The 19,328-nt window shown below is 43.1% G+C and overlaps 1 protein-coding gene across 1 annotated transcript in view; it reads left to right on the plus strand.

Moving 5' to 3' along the window:
• tagapb (T cell activation RhoGTPase activating protein b) overlaps positions 1 to 19,095 on the plus strand; it is a gene marked incomplete at both ends in the record, with an annotated part of 45,406 nt that extends 26,311 nt beyond the window's left edge. The window contains 12 exons of the mRNA XM_080859319.1: positions 8,104 to 8,268; positions 10,067 to 10,231; positions 12,618 to 12,659; positions 13,687 to 13,771; positions 14,043 to 14,096; positions 14,490 to 14,559; positions 14,744 to 14,916; positions 15,740 to 15,901; positions 16,383 to 16,492; positions 16,924 to 17,119; positions 17,416 to 17,524; positions 17,852 to 19,095. Of these exons, the coding sequence (XP_080715445.1) occupies positions 8,104 to 8,268; positions 10,067 to 10,231; positions 12,618 to 12,659; positions 13,687 to 13,771; positions 14,043 to 14,096; positions 14,490 to 14,559; positions 14,744 to 14,916; positions 15,740 to 15,901; positions 16,383 to 16,492; positions 16,924 to 17,119; positions 17,416 to 17,524; positions 17,852 to 19,095 (2,575 nt within the window). The remainder of the gene's footprint in view (positions 1 to 8,103; positions 8,269 to 10,066; positions 10,232 to 12,617; positions 12,660 to 13,686; positions 13,772 to 14,042; positions 14,097 to 14,489; positions 14,560 to 14,743; positions 14,917 to 15,739; positions 15,902 to 16,382; positions 16,493 to 16,923; positions 17,120 to 17,415; positions 17,525 to 17,851) is intronic.
• Between the last annotated feature and the right edge of the window lie 233 nt (positions 19,096 to 19,328).

Consider the following 19,328-nt stretch of genomic DNA (forward strand, 5'->3'; position numbering starts at 1 on the left):
TGTATTTTTCACTTTTCTAAACTTTATACTTTTTAAGATATTAAATAAAAACGAATCGGAATTTTCACATTGACTTACATTGGGCCATTATGACATCATAATAGGGTCTTTAAACTGGCTTGCACCTGTGCTTCACTGACAGCTGCGCCAAATCAAAGGAACCTCTTCTCTGTCCCTCTCAATTTAACTGTAACTAGGAACATTAAGACACCTTCCATTCTCTACCTTTTTTCTCTCCATCTCTCCATCTTTCTCTCTATCCCTCTCAGTCTGCTTTCTCTCACACTCAATCTCTCTTCTTCACAATCTCTCTTCTTCACATTTTCATCTCCTTTTTTCAATATTTTCACTCTCTTTTTCTCTTTCACTCTTCTTTCCTTCTTCCACTCATCTTTCCTTCTTCCACTCTTCTTTCCTTCTTTCACTTTTCTTTCCTTTCTTCACTCTCCTTTCTTCTTTCCTTCTTTCACTCTTCTTTCCTTTTCTTCTTTCCTTCTTCAACTATTATTTCCTTCTTTCACTCTTCTTTCCTTTCTTCACTCTTCTTTCTTTTCTTCTTCCACTCTTCTTTCCTTTCTTCACTCTTCTTTCCTTTCTTCACTCTTCTTTCTTTTCTTCTTTCCTTCTTTCACTCTTCTTTCCTTCATCCTCTCTTCTCTCCTTTCTTCACTCTTATATCCTTTCTTCTTTCCTTCTTCCACTCTCCTTTCCTTTCTTCTTTCCTTCTTTCACTCTTCTTTCTTTTCTTCTTCCTTTCCTAACTTTTGCATTTCATGCACTGGTATTTCCTTCAGGAAATGCATTTTCTAGTTATCTATTGATTTTGATGCATCAGTGTACACTACTACCCTATTACCATATTTATTTGTTATATACCCCTCTGCAATAGAACTATTGAGTTCCCCAGAATTCTTGAGTTCCAAAAGACCTATATCCACAACAGGACTTCCCACCAACCACAAAGGGACTGATGGGAAGCTCAATGTGGGACTCACTTCAATTGTTTGCAACTCCATTTCAAGTACTTTTTGGGATATTACCCATCCAAAACTTCTTAACTGACTTTCGTCTCTCTCCTGGCATTTAAGAAGGACAGCTTGGCCTGTATGATCCTCCTTATGTCCCTTTAGATTTGCCCAGTAAACTAACGCAAGTTGATCCCTTCGCATACAAAGAGGCATTTCCCCCATCTCCACCTGTAATGCATTTATAGGTGTAGACTTCCTCGCTCCACAACACAGACGTAGCGCTTGATTCTGGATAATATCCAATTTTTTCAAATGTGTATTAGCTGCAGATCTATATGCTATACACCCATAATCAAACACTGATCTTATAAGTCCTATATAGATGGTTTTCATGGCCGACCTACACGCTCCCCACTCCACTCCACGCAAGCACCGCATAACATTCAAAACCTTTTTACATTTGGCTACCATTTTCTGTATATGTACATTCCATGTTAACCTCTTATCAAACCATAAACCAAGATACTTGAAATTTTCAACCCTTTCGAGTGCCTTTCCTGCAATATCTATAGCTACCTCTTGATTGACATTTTTCCTTGTGAAGAATATCGTTTTTGTCTTATCAATAGAAATCCTGAATCCCCATTCAAGAGCCCATTTCTGGACCATATCTACTGCTTGTTGCATTTTACCAACAATATAGTTAACATTCCTACCTCTCTTCCACATGGCACCATCATCTGCAAATAACGCAACCTTAATGGACCCCTGAATACTTTTAAACACATCATTAATCATTAACAAAAATAAAATTGGACTAATAATACTGCCTTGAGGTGTACCATTCTCAACCTTATACTCTTATACTCTGACTATAACACCCATTGATCTTAACTATAATCTTCCGCTCAGATAAAAAATTTCTGACCCATTGACACATCCTACCTTTAACACCTAACATCTGAAGTTTGATGAGAAGGCCCTCCCTCCAGACCATTCTCTACATCAAAAAAGATGGCCAGCACTGTCTCTTTATTTATCTGTGCCTTCCTTATCTCATCCTCTAGAGCTACTACTGGGTCCATTGTTCCTCTTCCTTTCCTAAAACCACTTTGATAACTCTGCATTAAACCTTTTGTCTCCAACCAAAAAACCAGCCTGTCATTTACCATCCTCTCCATAATCTTCCCCATTTGGGACGTTAGTGCAATTGGTCTGTAATTTCCAGGGACCTTACCATCTTTCCCTGGCTTCCTAATTGGGATGATTACAGAAGTCTTCCAAGCAGCTGGAATTACACCTTATATCCATACTTTATTATATAAACCTAACATGACTTCTTTCCCTTTACCACCTAAATTCTCTAACATACTATAGCAAATTTTATCACTCCCTGGTGTAGATTGCTTCACTTTCCTCAAAGCACTATTCAATTCATGTATCGAGAATTCTGCACTTAATATACTGCTCTCCCCATCATCAACATTTATCATCTCACTGTATTTTGCTATTGTTGCTTCCCTTCCATTATGCTCCTCTTGCGTTAAATTTCCTGAACTATGTACCTTTACTAATACCTTTGCAACAGCCTCAGCTTTCTCTCTACTATCAGTAATAATCCTCTGATCCTCTATCATTACTAGATATTCAAACTCCTTTCCATTCCCCCTCATTCTCTTAACCATGCCCCATACTCTCTCTATTGGGGTGGTTCTCCCAACAGAATCACAAAACTTCTTCCAATACACTTTTTTGGCGTTCTTAACAGTACGTCTTACTATTCCTTGACACCTCTTATATTTTATTAAATTTTCAAAATTATGTGTCCTTTTTAAAACTTTAAACGCCTTATTCCTGTCTCTAATAGTTTCTCTACATTCCTTAGACCACCAAGGAACAACTCTACTCCTTTCTTTTGGTTCAGTCTTAGGGATGGCAGCTTCTGCGGCAACAACTATATTAATGGTTACATCATTACACAACAACTCAATACTTTGATTACTATTCACTCCCGAAAGCCCATTTTCGCTTATCCCTGTAAATTTTTCCCAATCCGCTTTCCACAGAATCCATCTACCCTCCCTCACATTATGTTCTCTCACCAGATCCAACTCAATTTGAGTCACTACAGGATAATGATCACTACCTATAGTACTTTCCCTTATTACTTCCCAACTACACCTATCCGCTATTTCTTTTGTGACAATGGTAAGATCTATAGCAGATTCACTACCTCTTGACACATCTATTCTTGTGTAAGACCCATCGTTTAAACACACCAATCCATGTTCCTCCAAAAACTCTTCAATCACACCACCATTTACATCATCCCTAACTCCCCATAGTGAACTGTGCGCATTAAAATCCCCACACCAACACACCTTCCCCCTTAAATTCTCCCAGATCTCATCTAATTGACTCTGCTCTAACTGTTTACAGGGATTGTAAAAATGTATGACACACACACTTCCCTCTTTTGTCCACACCTCTGTTACTATATATTCCAGATCTTTACCTCTCTTTACTTCCCTATACTGCAACCCTCTCTTTATAAATGTAACACACCCTCCACCATTTCCCTCTACCCTATCTCTTCTAATGCTTGAATACCCTTTAATGACAAAATCTAACGACTGTTTAAGCCAAGATTCCTGTATACAAATTACATCTGGCTTGCTTTCCAAGTCCTGCACAAACCCTTTAAATTCTTGCCCGTTAGCAATAAGACTTCTTGCATTCCACTGAACTATTGTTAAGGCTGACATAGCACTGGTCTCATTTGTCTCTCCCTGCATAAGATCTGTCTGATTTTTTTCCCAAGACAGATTCCCCATATTCAGAAATTTAGCTGCTGCTCTTACAATCATTCTTATTTTATCAGTTTTTGTTTTCACCTGGTCTGCACAGTTGACCACATAAGCAATAAACAATACTAAGCTCTCTGAGCTAACCATGCTCTCCCTCGGGGTGCTACTCTGACTTTTGCTAAGCACTTGTGCTCCCACTCCTTTATTTCTATGCACACTCTCCTCATTCACTACTTTGACTGCTTCAGCATAGGATAAATTCCTAGTTGCTCTAACTTGTTGCACTACTGCAGCCTGCTTCCTTACTGGGCAGCCCCCATACGCAGCTGTATGATCTCCACCACAGTTACAGCATTTCCTCCCCTCCCCCCCACACGCTCCATACTCATGTTCCCCTCCACATTTCCCACACCTCAGCCTTCCTCTACAGACCTTTGCTATGTGTCCATATCTTTGGCATTTATAGCATCTGACTGGAGAAGGGATGAATGCTCGTACATAAAAACTCAAATACCCTATCTTTACTCTCTCTGGTAAATCCTTCTCTTTAAACTCTAATAGCACTGATGTACTGTTCACCCTTCCCCCCTCTCGTGTTGCCATTAATCTCTTTATACTCACTATTGTTCCTCCTCTTATATTCTTTTTCATTTCTTCTAGATTTTCATTAATTGGAATTCCTGAAATTACTCCTCTTGCCCCCTGGTCCCCAAACACTCTCACTTCACCTATTTCCTTCTTGCAAACAGATTGGGCCTTCATCACCTTACCCCTTTGCTCTTCATTCTTGCATTTTACCAACAGTCTCCCATCCCTCAATACTCTTGCCATTTCTACATCTCCAAACGCTTTCTTTAAACCTGCTGTCAATGCAGCCAAACCAACTGAAGTAATTTCATGACTTTCTTTGAACTTTATGACCACCTTTAAATCTGCTCCTTCCTCGACTCTCCTACGCACTACTCTGCCTTCTTCACCCGGTTCGTCTTCAAATTTCCTTTTATTTTCCTCCTCGTACCCACTTGGTCTCCCTCTCCCTCTTCCTAGCCCTTGCCCACCATACCTCTGACTATATCTACCACCAGAACTAAAGCCCCATCCCTCCCAATCCTCTTCAGACTCCATACTCTAATCCAGACCCAGTCACAAATCAGATTATGCCAAACCACCGCAAATATTGATTTAATGAAGATTGCGAAATCGCTGGATTTCAAACAAACCGCCACTCCGATTCCAACTCCGTGCACTTTCGATTTCCGCATGTACGTTTCCGCAACTGCGCATCATACGAACTATCCTCAAGAAGGGAAACTAACTAGCCAGGGACAGTTTCAGCGAACTTTGGCAGCGCCAAATCTGATCACTCTCCTCGTCCTGATAGGTCAGCTGTCAAAAAGGCGCTTGACGTCACCCGGCACCTTTCTGAAAAGTTGAGAAGATTGAACTCAAAAAGGCGTCGGAGGTTGCGCTTTTTTAGAAGTTTATAAAAGGCGGCGCCTTTCTGAAAAGGCGTCCGCCTTTTTGCTTTTTCCCATAGAGTTGCATGTAAAAAAGTGCCTTTCTGTATAAATATAATGGTTCGAGAGCCATGGCGTCATAATGATGGTATTAGGAGGTGGATTCACTCAGTTTAACATCGTGTAGTAGGACATCGCTGAAGGCCCAGTCGTGAAATGCACGGACCGCCACTGCTACTAAGTGTCTGCAATGTGTTGACATGGTTATTCAATTAGGTTTTGTGTCTTTCTCTGAGAAGTGTGTAAACTGTTTTGAAAAGTGTGTTAAAACTCAAAGAAATATGTGTGAAAGCAATGAGAAATGGTTAACCCATTCGCCAGAGACGACTCTTGCTGTGCAAAGAAGATGTGAGCATTAGATGAAGTTGACCCATGATTCGCTAAATGCCAGAAAACGATTGGGAAAAACTGTAAATAGGTTGAAAAGTCCTGAAATTTCCCTTTAAGTCATCAAAAAAAAAAATTATAACTTCTATTCTCAAAGCAGTGGACAGCTGGTCACAACACCTTCCTCGCTTTTAATTTAAAGATTATTTCTGCTCCATTTAATGGAATAGTAGCCATTTTAAGGGCTGGACAAATAATATATTCACTCAAGTGAAGGACCAGGCATACAGTGCCTTGCATAAAGGCTGATTTATGCTCGGGGACGTAAGCGTAAGCGCAAGAGGCCGCGCAAGCCCCTTGCGTGACCCTTGCGCGACTTTTCACGTCTTGCGTGCGTCGGCCCCTTTTTCTAGACTAGCGTCAATTTTTACGTAAGGTCTTACGCGAGCCTCGCAGCCTGCATTCTATCAACGAATGTTACGAGATGAGGTTACTAAAATATTATGCATGTCTACTCAGTTGTACAGTGCTTCCCAAGTAAAGAACTTCAAGTTTCAGACTTTCTGTTAGGGAACCTGTTATCTATCTGCAGAGCAAATGTCAGGCTCATACAAAAACATTAACGTGAATTAATTGATGCTAATACCTAGCGCGGTCTCTATAGGATTCCCCATATACGTTAGCATTAAGCTAACATATTTTCTACCACAGTAAAACATGCAATACTATGTGATTGTTTTTAGAAAACGAATGTTACGTGATGAGATTACTAAAATGTAGTCTGCACGTCTGCTCAGTTTAACAGTGCTACCCAAGCAAAGGTTTGAAAAGAACTTCAAGCTTCAGACTTTCTGTTAGGGAAACAGCTTTCTATCTGCCAAGCAAATGGCAGGCTCTTGACAACACGCGCAACCTTTGGGAGCATGAACTGCACTGAGTAAATTTTGCGCAACAATTAACCCCAACGCTGAACCAAGCAGCCGCCTTAAGTATTCACCCCCTTGGTTGTTTTACCCTTTTATTGCTTTTATAAATCAATCATGGTCAATATAAGTTGGCTTTTTGGACAAAAAAAATCACTAAAAAGCCCTCTTTAATGTCAAAGTGAAAGCAGATTTCTACACAGTTATGTAAATTAAATAAAAATATGTAATGAAAATAAATGATTGCATAAGTATTCAACCCCTTTAAATAGACTGACCTTATTCAACAGAGGTCCAGCCAATTGGTGCTAGAAGTCTCACAATTAGTGAAATGGGGATCAGTGTGCAGTGAATGTGTCTCAAGTGATTGTAGTATATTGACACCTGTGTCTGGAAGGTCCATTCACTGGTCAGTATTCAGCAATCAGTATTCCTGGCTATTGTTAGCCTGGATACCAGCCCAAACCCCGCCCACAAAATTTTTGTTCTGGGAGATTTGGTCTGGCTTTGAGCTAGTTGGGAGACAATATCAGTTTTCAGCCAAACGATCTGACCAATGAAATTGTCAGAGCGGGCTTTATACTATGATGGACAGATGATCAACCAACGCTTGAGTTGAATTAACCGGTAGATTTGAAATAGTACCAAGATGGCGGCTTCTCGGCCTGTTAGTGGGAAATATTTTATGTGAATTAAGCTATCTACACGACTTTTTAAATGTCTACATTGACTCGGTCAGTTGTGTATGTGCAACACGAATGTTGCAGAGTATTGTTTGTCTTAACTAAAGCTCTCTAGACCATTATTTTTAAGGTTATTGCTAAAGCTTAGACCAAAAATCCATTGAAACACAAAGTAGCTAGTTAGCCTCACTGCTAATCAGTATAACGGGAGCAAGCATATCTCACAGATATTGACGGCGCATTAATTTTGAAAGAGGAACCGAGAAATGCGATTAAGGCATTTGTCGATTGAAAATATGTTTTTGCCGTCCTTCCTATCATACGGGATCAGGTAAAAGTTTAATGTATCAGATAGTCATACTACGTTGCTCTAATTGGTTCTAGGTATCCAATTCAGCGAAGAGGCATTTTCTTTCCTGGTTTGTTGAAACATGCCCCATAATCACAGCCCAATGGGTCAGGATCAGACTCATATTCTGACTAGAATTATGAGTATGACATCGTCAGGCTAGGCTATTGTTACACTATGAAGACCCAAGATCACTCTAAGCAACTCAGAGAAAAGGTTGTTGTCAAGGAACTAAACATCCCCTGGAATTCTTTTAAATCCATCATCAAGAAATGGATGGATTATGGCACATCTGCCTAGATCAGGCCGTCCTAACAAACTGAGTGACCGTGCAAGAAGGGGACTAGTTGATTGTTGTTTTCAAACCACACGATCCATGGTGTTGTGCACCACTAAAAGACTCACAGGTCTATAAAGGGACAGTCTTTTGCACCTATCCATCTGATCTATTTTTAAACCGTCTTATTGGCTGTTGTGAAACTCCTTTTGCTTTAAACCTGTGACCTTAAGTGTGCCTTTTACCCTGCAGGGAGGAGGCGGCAGTGGCGGTGGAGCAGTGTCCATTCGTGCTGGGGCTGTCCGGCGACGGCTCCCTTCTGGCCCTGGATGAGTGTGTGCAGCTGACCGAGGGCCATAAGACCCGCGGAAGACACCTCTTCCTCTTCAGCCAGGAGCTCGTCATCGCCAAGCTCAAGTGAGGCCTGCACATACACACATATGTACACATGCGCAGGGTACTCTGGATTTGTACACATAATATGTGCAGCTTTTCCCATTCTGGGCTATTCTGGATATTAATATACAGCATACAATAGAAGTAAGCAATGTAATGTGCAATATAATTTAAATGTCAAATTATTTAAAATTGCATCACATCTTGATAATTTCATTATTTCTAAATTGGATGAACGCATGTGATATGGGGATGCGCTAGTGAAAAAAGTGTTTAAAAAGGCGTTTGGGAGATGATATTTTAAGATGACCAAATACCCTACGGTTGAATAACAGAATAATAGTTTACCCTTACTGCAAAGTGATGCTGTTGTGAATAACCTTTTCAAGACATTGCACAGGGGTGTACTCACTTCTAGAGTTTGTCACACAAACACACACTCTCTCTCTCTTTTCTTCACCCTTCACCCTTATTTCACACCACCTTTCTTGTCTTCTTATATTCCTCACACCTCATTCTCACATCTTATCCAATCTATATCCATTCCTCTTATCACCAAACACCCGTTGGCGGCTTCCTCTTCTGGGTATTCACCTAGAAATTACAGAGGGGAGAAGTTAGGGTGTTCCCGTGGCCGAAGGGGAAGTATCAGCCATCACACACACACACACACACACACACACACACACACACACACACACACACACACAGAGACATTTCACTTTTGAGAGGGCAATCCCACTGGCAAACCCCCTTTCATACCAGTTAACACAGTCCATCTGCACCTGTGGCAGGCGATATATGCTATTTTGAGAACACTAGAATACTAGAGCACACTAGAATACCAGAACACTAAAACAGTTATGTCAGTTATCCAATCAGTTAAACAATCGATATGCTTAGTTTAATTATATATTAACCCTCTGATTCCATGACAACGCAAACTCGTAATCGTATACACACACAGGGCGGTATTTAACCCTGTTACGATAGAATAGTAGGGCACAAGAATTGAGAAGAGATCCAGGAGAGGCACCAGCAGTTACAGTTAGAGTAATGTAACGTGCATCCTTCACCATTGTGTAGAGTCATAACACTTCTGGGAGGAAGTTTGAACTTTCAGCTTCAACTGTCACATGGTGATGGGAGATGATGGGATTCTCTAAAACAGAAATAGAAACGTGAACCCTCGCTCACATACACTCTTACTAGCCATACACACACTGGTTACCATGTGAGGCCTTTGTAGTGCATCATGTGAGCGTGGTGGGGATATGAATGTAGGCCAGGCGAATAGAGCAGCACTTCCTCTTTTGAAGGCCTCAGACAGGAAACGCATCAAAGGGCTCACGGTTACCATCTGAAATGTTCCATGACTATGACATCAACAAACACAAATGAATCTGTTTAGCACCTGTGTACCGGGTGGGTGGTCTGATTATGTGAGGTTTGAGTCATGGTATGGTTACTGTAACTGTATGCACCTGTATCTCCTAATTACCATATCACATCCCTATACCACAATATACAATAAATAACTGAGAAATTGAAAAAACAAAATCAATCACATGATCTTAAAGTTGATTGGTTGTTGTTATAAGTGTTAAGTCAATGACTGTGTTAATGACATGGTAAAGTGCAGAGGGAGATTGGAGGAAGAAGATCACAAATACCTGCTAAATGAAATTTCATTTGACGTCTGTTCATTTCAAATTGTCTAATTCTGATTAATAATTGACACTTTATATGAAACTTTGTGTGTGTGTGTGTGTGTGTGTGTGTGTGTGTGTGTATGCGTATGTATATGTTTGTGTGTCAGGTCAAGTGCAAGCTACCGTTTGAAACATCGCTTGAGTCTTGAGGAGCTGTGGCTCTGCCCTTGTGAAGATGACAATGAGGAAGAGGAGGAGGAGCCCATGGACTTTGAGCTCAAAACTTCCCTGGTTCTCGTGTGGCCGCTGGGTTTCTGCGTGGTGACCTTTCGGTGAGTTGGAATGGCCACACACACACACACACACTGAGGCGCACATTCACACAAACACAAACACGCACAAACATTTTCAGTTCTGTTTAGCCTACTATCAAAGTCATATAATAGAGTAAAACTCAGTAATTCATCACTTTGTGAAATCCTAACCTTTCAAAGGCCAATTACTTCACCACAAACACGACACACACCAAGGGGCTTGCCCAGACATAAACACACAGATAAACACTCTCTCTTACACACTCGCCCACGTAAACCCACAAAAAACTCAAGACTTAAGTGAAGTTCCTCTTTAATTCATTTTAATTCAAAGCCAATAATCACAAAGACATTCACAGCTCAACAGTCTCAAATTACAAACGTGTGTGAAATTACGACCTCTTTCTAATATGCCAGATGTGTTATAGTCATATCGTCCATGGACCTTCTCCATTTACAGTGCTGTCTGTCGGAAAATCCAATCCAATCCACAACCAAGCCAGTGTATACGGAAGTAGGACACAAATTTCCACCATCACAAGACATGAAGCCATTGCATCAGGAAGAGTGAAACTGCACTTTTTACAGCCTGGGTCATATGCTGCTTGAGTAACCGCAGGGGCTTTCTGGGCAGGCCAGGGCTTTGTCTGGAAAAAGGCTTATTCGGAGACACAACTTTCTTTTTCTTTCAGGGTCATTCTTGTAAACAAAGAGTTTATGAATTTGCATATTAGAGTAGGCTACCGTGATAGCAAGCAAATATCGGTCCACCGGTAGATTTTGGTTGGCACCCCACTGGTGTTGTGCCGCTCCTGGTCCGCTCCCGGACCACCATCATCTTTAGTTCCACTGGTGGTGGATAGTAATAAAATAACATTAAATGTTATGTAGTCTCAAGTCTATTTAAAATAACAGCTGAACAGAAGATGTTCATGGCACTAGAAGGCTCTCAAGGGAAAAATGACAGTCAATTAAAGACTTATGTTACACATTGATTACATCTATAGAAAATGTTAAGGGTTGGTGAAAATTAATGAAGAAGTATAATTTTTATTTTATTTAAAGCAAGTGGCAAACCTGTGGGCTGTTTGTCTTTAACTCACCGCCCGAAAACTGATGAGCAAAAGGCCAGCTCTGACCCCAGTGTGCTGTCAGGGGTCCACTGGTCTTTTGCTATCTTGGAAAAGATATTCTTCGTTGATGTTTCTTTCTGAAAAGCCAGCACAGGGGTTCTCAATGAACTACTTGCTCAATTTTAATTGTTTCTCTATGGACGACTTGAATGTTGTGATTTCATATTGAGATGCTTTTTTCGTCTCTAAAACCCCAGCCTTATTTCAAAATGAGAGCATTAAAAAAAAACACATGTGGAAATTGGTTGCGTGTGTTTTGTTGCTATGATATGTTACAGAGCTGATAGACATAGTGTGCATTTGTAACCTGCCACTCCCAGTGCTCCCAGCATACTCATATCCAGAATCAAACTGGGATGAATGGGAGATGCTGCACAACAGAACCAGGGTCGTGTCAAACAGCCTTAACAAAACTGATGATGTGAGCGGAATGTGTATTCATTATTGTTTTTAAAGGCAGCCTTGGCAACAGCATCTCCCCGGTTGGATTTCTAGAGCATGTGACTGGGGTGAGATTCAGGAAGAAAACACACAGGCATGAACTCTGACTGAGAGAGCACCAGAGGCTGGGCATTAGCACTGAGGGTGTGAGGGTGTCTTTGGTGGCCTTTACTTAAAGCTCACGACTCACGCATGAAGAGACACCTGTATTTGAAAAAGTGGCATTCACCCAGTGATAAGGTTGTAAAACTCAGACATGCACTTTGACACACACATACATAAAGATACACACACACACACACATCACAGATGATCACAGATACACACACCTTGGAGCTTTTATTTCCACTCGTATGAAAGCATTGATAGACACCTAACAAACGCACACACACACAGGTTCAACGTCATTTCTAGCAACCACACGCTTTCTAGCAGCCACAAGCTTTCTCGCAGCCCCTCACACACTCACACTCCCACCAAATGGTGGAGTTCTTTGTTACGCCACACATTTTTTGCCCCAGTGCCCAAGACAGACGTAGCATCACCGTAAGAAAGTTTCCACTCGCTCACACACACACACACTGCAGCTTAGCCCTGCCCCTCGCCGCCCGAGAAAGAGGAAGTAAAGGTGTTGCTATGAAAGTACTTCCTGTCCCCATGACTTTGGCGGCTAAACTATCCAAAGTGCGTTCACTCGTGAGAGAGGGAGAGAGAATACACTGCTACGAGGCGTGTCCCTCTCAGTGTGTGTTTTAAGTTCCTTGGGTTCACTTCTTTGGTTCTGTCCCGTGGATTCTGTGACTCACGCCATGCTGCTGTTTTGCCTGCAGCTCACCTGAGGTGAAAGAACGCTGGGAAGAGACCTTACACAGGTAAGACTATGAGAGCTTTTGATGTATTAATTTGTTTTTATCCATTTAAAGTAAAACGGTGTTTGAAGTCGAATGGCAGAGACACTTTGATAACTACCTGTTCATAAAATACTAAATTACTGATATTACCAGGTATGGGGCGCTGTTGTAATGTCATTTGAGAATTTGAGATGTTCTTTATGGCAGAACAGAGAGAAGGTGAAGCAGTTCGACCATCATGACATTTCTGTCGGAGCGTTTTACTCACTTGATTCGTCCATACAGTAAAAGCTAGATTCATTCCACATTAAAATTTCACATTTTGAAATGAATGTAATTCAGATGTGATTCCTGGGGACTTTAGGGAATGGTGTTCTTTTAAAATGCATCCATACCAGGGACCATTTATACTTTTTTAAATGCTTCAGGCTCTGTTAAATGCTTCAATTTGTTAAAGTTATGTAATTATCTGGTATAGGGACGTTCAGTGCTGTGTGGACAGACTTGAAAGTAGACTGGCACTGTCTGCTTTATACCTAAAATAAATGCTTTATTACACAAACATGCATGAAGACAAATACACACAAACACACACACACGCACACACTCACACACACACACCACACACACACACACACCACACACACACACACACACACACACAAACACCCACACACAAACACACACACCCACACACACACATGAACAAACAAGCATGTATTTTCATAAGCCTCATACTCTTAGTAGAGTTCCTCACACACAAACACACAAACCAATATCACACAGGTTTACAAATATACTGATCTTGAGCATCTGTTCCCACAAACAAACATCAAATACATCTGCCCACACACACTACTCATTCTCATACGTGCACAAAAACACACACACAAAAACACACACCGCTTTGCCAAACACGAAACCGAATGCAGCGGGCAAATGTGGTTTGGTAACACCCTCGTAGCGTTTTTCCTTTACCAAGCGACGGGCAAAGCAGAAGCAAACCAACTTGTTTAGGCTCATCCTCCCTCTCCCACTCCTTCTGTAGGAAGATTACCGAAGTGCAAGCGAGGTCTGGCTCCAGGTCCCCTCCTCTGGACACCTTTATGAAGGTTTTGAGTGGCAGCATCATGGTGGGTACAACCACCGCCCCACCCCCCCCCCCCCCCCCCCCGACACACACACACACACATACAGCCTCTCCCTCCCTAAACCCTCTTGTATCGCCTCTCAACATTAATTTTCCGTACCTCACTTTTTAACCTTTTACTGTGACTAAACACTGTCCTGCCTGGGAGGGGCCGTCCCTAAGTGAACCATGTAGTACGGTTCTGTGTGTACTCAAAGCTGCTTTGGCTGGGATCAAATGTTCTAAATGTATTGTTCGCTTCTCTGCTCTCTTAGACTAAAACTCTAACAGAAGGAGGAACAGAAGAAAACATGGATGGACCTCCTGAGGTGAGTTGTGTTCTATGATGCCAACCAGAGCAGAAAGTAACACGCATTACAACGACTGCATGTGTTCTGGGCACACACAAATTAGCTATTTGGCTTGTTCACCAGACCAGCCAAGAAACTGATTGAAGTCTAACCAAGGGTCTTCAGCCTGTGCAGTGATGGTGCTCATATTCATCGCAGCTTGTGTTATTGAACAATATCAGACAATATTTCTAGAAGAGATTGTTCTTTCGGTGGGGTGGGCGGATCTGCTTGAAGTGTAGCACATGGGTGGTGGCATGCTTGGGGTGGTGGCTGCATGTGTGTGTGTGGGTGTGTGTGTATATGTGTGTCAGCCACTCCTCTTACCCTGTTGCCTTATGAGTACTGACCACAATTTGCTCTCGTTTCCAGGGCAACGATAAAGTCTCCGCCTCGCAGAGACAGTTATATAACAAGGAGGAGTCAGAGAAGCAGCCCATTGGTGAGTTTGAAATAACGCATCTTAAAAAAGGCTCTGTGATGCCAGCTGTGGTTAGGGGCTCTTAACAGAGAAGAAAAAGGGAAAGAAGGAGCGAGAGAAGGAGAGCGAGAGAGACTAACAACAACTGCTTCAGACCACACACACATTTGTAATCCCTCCATTATCCTTATCTGTATATCAACAGGTCACACCGGCAATCAGGGAGGTAAGCTGAGCTTCATCACCAGGAAGTTGAAGAGAAGCTCCATACACACTGCTTCCTCCTCTCACAGTGACTTCAGATCCGGCAGCTTCCTGTTTGGGCAACCTCTCTCCAAAATTTGCTCGGAGGATGGTAGTCTCCCTAAACCCATCACAGTACGTCTCCAACTCTACAACCTTATGTTCACCTCAACTGTATATGACAGCTTTATTCCATAGCATATAGGCTTCACTTAATCTAAATATTTTTGATAGGCTAATTGTGTGGATGGCTATGTTATGGTGTAGTTGAATAGTTCAGTTAGATTAGAGAACTGAAGGGTAAGCTCTTTTTATCTGTCACGGTTCTACTGTTTCTGCTTCTTTCTCCTCTTCCTTCCTATTCTGGGGGCTGTCTGAATGGATAGTTCTCTATTTGAGGCGGCCAGCCACGCCATTGAGAAGCTTCAGCTTCTGCATTGGACAATCTTGAAACATTTTATTGTGTTTAAGTTGACTATTATTATTCTGTGGTTTTTGGCATTTTTTGACTCAGTTGTAGTTTTCTATAGCGTAGTAATATGTTTTAGAAGATATATAAATGTTAATTTTGCATCTACCCACAAGCAGTGGTTTTTTTTTTCAAGATAAGGTCAGACAGACCCAAGCTCTACAGTGTACTAAGGACAAGTTTATAAGCAGACAACAAAAAGATCAGAGTGATCTAATGTTGACTTCCTTGCTCTGGCCAACAGTTTTGAACACTTAGGCAGCTTGCAGCCTAAGTTTTTATATCTTTGCACAGATGCCATCAGTGAGAACATAGATCTTCCAGCTGATCAGTGAAAACCACTGGGTCTTATCTTCTCTTCTCTCTTCTCTTTTACCCTGTCTGTTACTTAACTTTCTGGTGTGCGTGTGTTGGGTGGTGGGTAGTGGATTGGAGCATCAAGATATGGGTTATGTAACTTGACATTTCTTTCTGTCTTTGGGTGTTAAGGAGATCCTGCAGCTCTTGCGGAAGAAGGGCCCAGCCACAGAAGGGGTCTTCAGGAAGGCGGGGAACAGTAGGAATCTGACAACCATCCGCGAGCAGCTCAACACCGGGGCCAAGGTGGACATGGAGGCCCTGCCTGTAGTGCAGCTGGTTGGACTGCTGAAGGTGAGCAGGTCCCTGCATTCATCTGTCCCAATCAGTACATATCTCCCTCCAGACATTCAATTACTCATATTACCAAATGGATCCATCAATGCATTTTCAGTCTTTTACCTGTCTTCTGCATTTTAATCTTGAAACTGTCAAATCCATTCACCTGCCCATCCAGTGTTTTTAAACCAGGTGATAAGTGTTTAGCACTGAATATCCACAGTTTGTGTACAGTGAACAGAGTGTTAAAGAGCTTTGAAGGCTGCCAGGTGACTGCAAATTCAGGGCTGATTCATCGCCTGAAAGTCTCATTTCACAGTATAGACTATTCAGAGGGTGTGATTTCCTCTGCTCGTTTGAACACAGTGTGTTACATTTAGCCCTCAGGCTTTAAAGAAGGGCTCTGCAGCTCTTTGTGGTGTTCAAAACTACCACCCCAATTTCCAGTGCATCTGTGTGTTGACTGTTTCTATCCTCCATCTTTGTGCAATGACAGAGCTTCCTGAAGGATCTGCCAGGCTGTCTGCTGGTGGCCGAGAGATACGACCAGTGGATCAGCGCAGTGGAGAAGGAAGATGAACATCAGAGACTCACAGAGATCAAGAGGTACACGCACGCACACTCAAACACATACAAAAACACCCTTCAACACATTGATGATTCAGAGATAACAAACAGTAAAACACCAGCTACCCACATTCTGCAAACACCTAGCATGCACACACTGAATGCTCCACTACATACCAAACAGATAGCATCAAAGAGAATGAGTAAATATAGATAAAGAGTAAATATAGATCAGATGCTCTCATATGTACAGCCAAAACTGACTCACTTAATTATCTGTACAACCTTTGGCCTTTTTATATTTTTTAAATGGATTTGAAAGGGGAACTTGACAGCTGCCTTCAGGAAGTAAAGCCACTACTGCTTTTATTCTAAACCCCTCTCTGTGAAATTGAAAAAAAAAACAGAATGAGAAAGACAGAACTCTATCTCTTTTTCTCCTCCCCCCCCCCCCCCCCCCCCGTCCTTAGCGTGATTGGATCGATTCCTGAGCCCAACATCCTGCTGCTGCAGCACCTCCTCTGCATGCTTCATCACATCAGCCAGAGCTCACATGTCAACAAGATGGACACCAGCAACCTGGCAGTGTGCATCTCCCCCTCCCTCCTCCACCAGATGGGGAGCCAGACGCAGGATGCACTCATGCAATCTGAGGAGGTGAAGAAGGTGAGCCTCCTCTCTGCTTCTGTGTTCCTCCAGGCTTGAAAGCGACATCAAATCACACATGCGCAAGGTTCTTACTCTCAGTAATCTACTGTGGTTGACAGTCACAAAGAAAACCGCAGTCTTGATAAAATTGCAGTGAAGCTGTATACTGTTTTGCTAGGCCCCCCAGAGAGAAAGACAGAGAGAGAGAGAGAGAGAGAGAGAGAGTGACAGTGAGTGAGAGAGATGTGTTTTTTTCGCATTTCGTGGAACTGTTGCGCAGTAGGTGAAAGTATCATCTTATTTGTCTCCTCCAGGTGACTGGCTTGACACAGTTCCTGATTGAGAACTGCTGCAGTGTGCTTGGTGAAGATGTTCTGACTCTGTTGGGGGATCCAGATGAAGAGGAACTGGCCAACAACTTAGGTAGAGAATGCTTCACCTCCAACAAAAAAACGTTCTGAAAACAAACAAACAAACAAACAAAAAACAAACATGGTTCAAAACAGTTCAATACTGCTTTGAACCAAAACACCAATTCATCCTTCTGAACATTTAGCTATGAAGCTCTGAAAATCAGATGTGCCACAAATAATGACCAAATCCCTTATCCATCAAACGCTGTATAGAACACTAGCCTAGACTATACCAGCCACTAGACAAGCCCATTTAAAAGCCATTTATATTGGACAGATTTGCAGTGCCTAATCTCTAATACTTGGCTTGTGGCTTACAACATTTTTGTATCTCTAGATTCCATGTCCTCCCATCAGCATGACTCGGCCTATGACAGCACCGACCCTGATGCTGATGGTGACACCAGAGAAGCATCGCCAGTGGATCGTTGCACGGTACGCCCCAGCAAACCTGATGCCATGGCGAACCACGGGACAGAGCATTCCATCGTGGCCTCATGCTCCTCGGACGCCATCTTCACCACCTTCACAAACCCCTTTAACCGCCGATGCTCCGAACCCGCCATCTTCCCGTCTGCAGCCTGCTCTTGCACCATGCAAGGCCTGGCACGCAGCCATGATGACTTCTCGGCCCACAGTGAGGACTTCCAGGAGCTGAAGAAGCAGACATCGGAAGACTCCTTCCTGCTCTCCAGGCAGGCAGAGCGGAGGCTGACCCAACCCTCTTTGGGGAAGCTGAGCGGGAGCTTGACCATGGACCTCTCCTTGCGCCCTTCCGACCGAGCTTCCACAGCCTCCAAGGACTGTTCCTGCTCCTCATCCTGCTCATTGGAGAGTGCTGCCTCCAACATCTCGGAGGGCTCCGTCTTCACCAGCTCCCCCCTGTCCTCTCCAGCTTCCCTCAGGAGGTCCCAATCCACTAAGTACCAGGAGGCGTCTTCCAGATTGGTAACGTCCAAGCCCCCCTCCAAGTCCGAACAGCCCAAGATGCAAGGGGAGGTCAAGCGTCGCACCCAGTCTATGAGGGTCAAGGGCCTGGGGAGTCTGTTCAGCCGGGCCACCATGAAGCCAGGGGAGCCCCAGAAGGAGCCTGCTTTTCCATGTGGCCCTCTGCAGGAGGACTCCCAGAGTGAGGCCGAGACCCCCAAAGGCCCCAATCCCCCCAGGGAGCCCCTCCGTCACCGGCGCCCCCTCTCGGCCATCGAGGTCTTCCAGCATGTGGACAGCCAGCACCCCTGCAGTCCGCCCTCTTACATGCAAGCGCTACTCAACTCTTCCCACTGTGCCCCCCCTCAGTACCCCTTGACTGTGCAGGCCGCCCGTGATCGGGGCCGCAGGGCACGCCCCTTCTCCATGAACGAGGACTTCCTTCTCAACTCCCCTTGCCATGTCAACCGCTTCACAGACTGCTCCCAGACACGCCCTGAACCTGGGGTTCCCAGTGTGTCTGAGCCGACCCCATCAATCAGAGCGAGGGCCAATTCAGAATCTGTGTCACGGTCACGCCAAGACATCGTGGCGCGACGCTGCAGTCAACCGCTGTTTGAAGAAATCTCTTATGCCAAGGAGTCTTATGTCTAAGCATAAAACCTGCATATGTCTTAGCATAAGTCTTTTGTCGAAGGATAATTGTCACTGACTATGGACACTATTTCACCCTCTTTGGATGTGTACAGTGTACAACTTTCAGGTTGAACCTTCTGAAGTAGTACTGTTTAGAGTACAGATTCTAAATAACTATACTGTTAAACACATTAAAGCTATTTAAATATGCTAATATAAATTTCTTCAAATGTTCCAGCCCAGAAGCTATG

The sequence above is a fragment of the Sprattus sprattus genome, assembly GCF_963457725.1.
Source record: "Sprattus sprattus genome assembly, chromosome: 2".
NCBI lineage: Eukaryota > Metazoa > Chordata > Actinopteri > Clupeiformes > Clupeidae > Sprattus > Sprattus sprattus.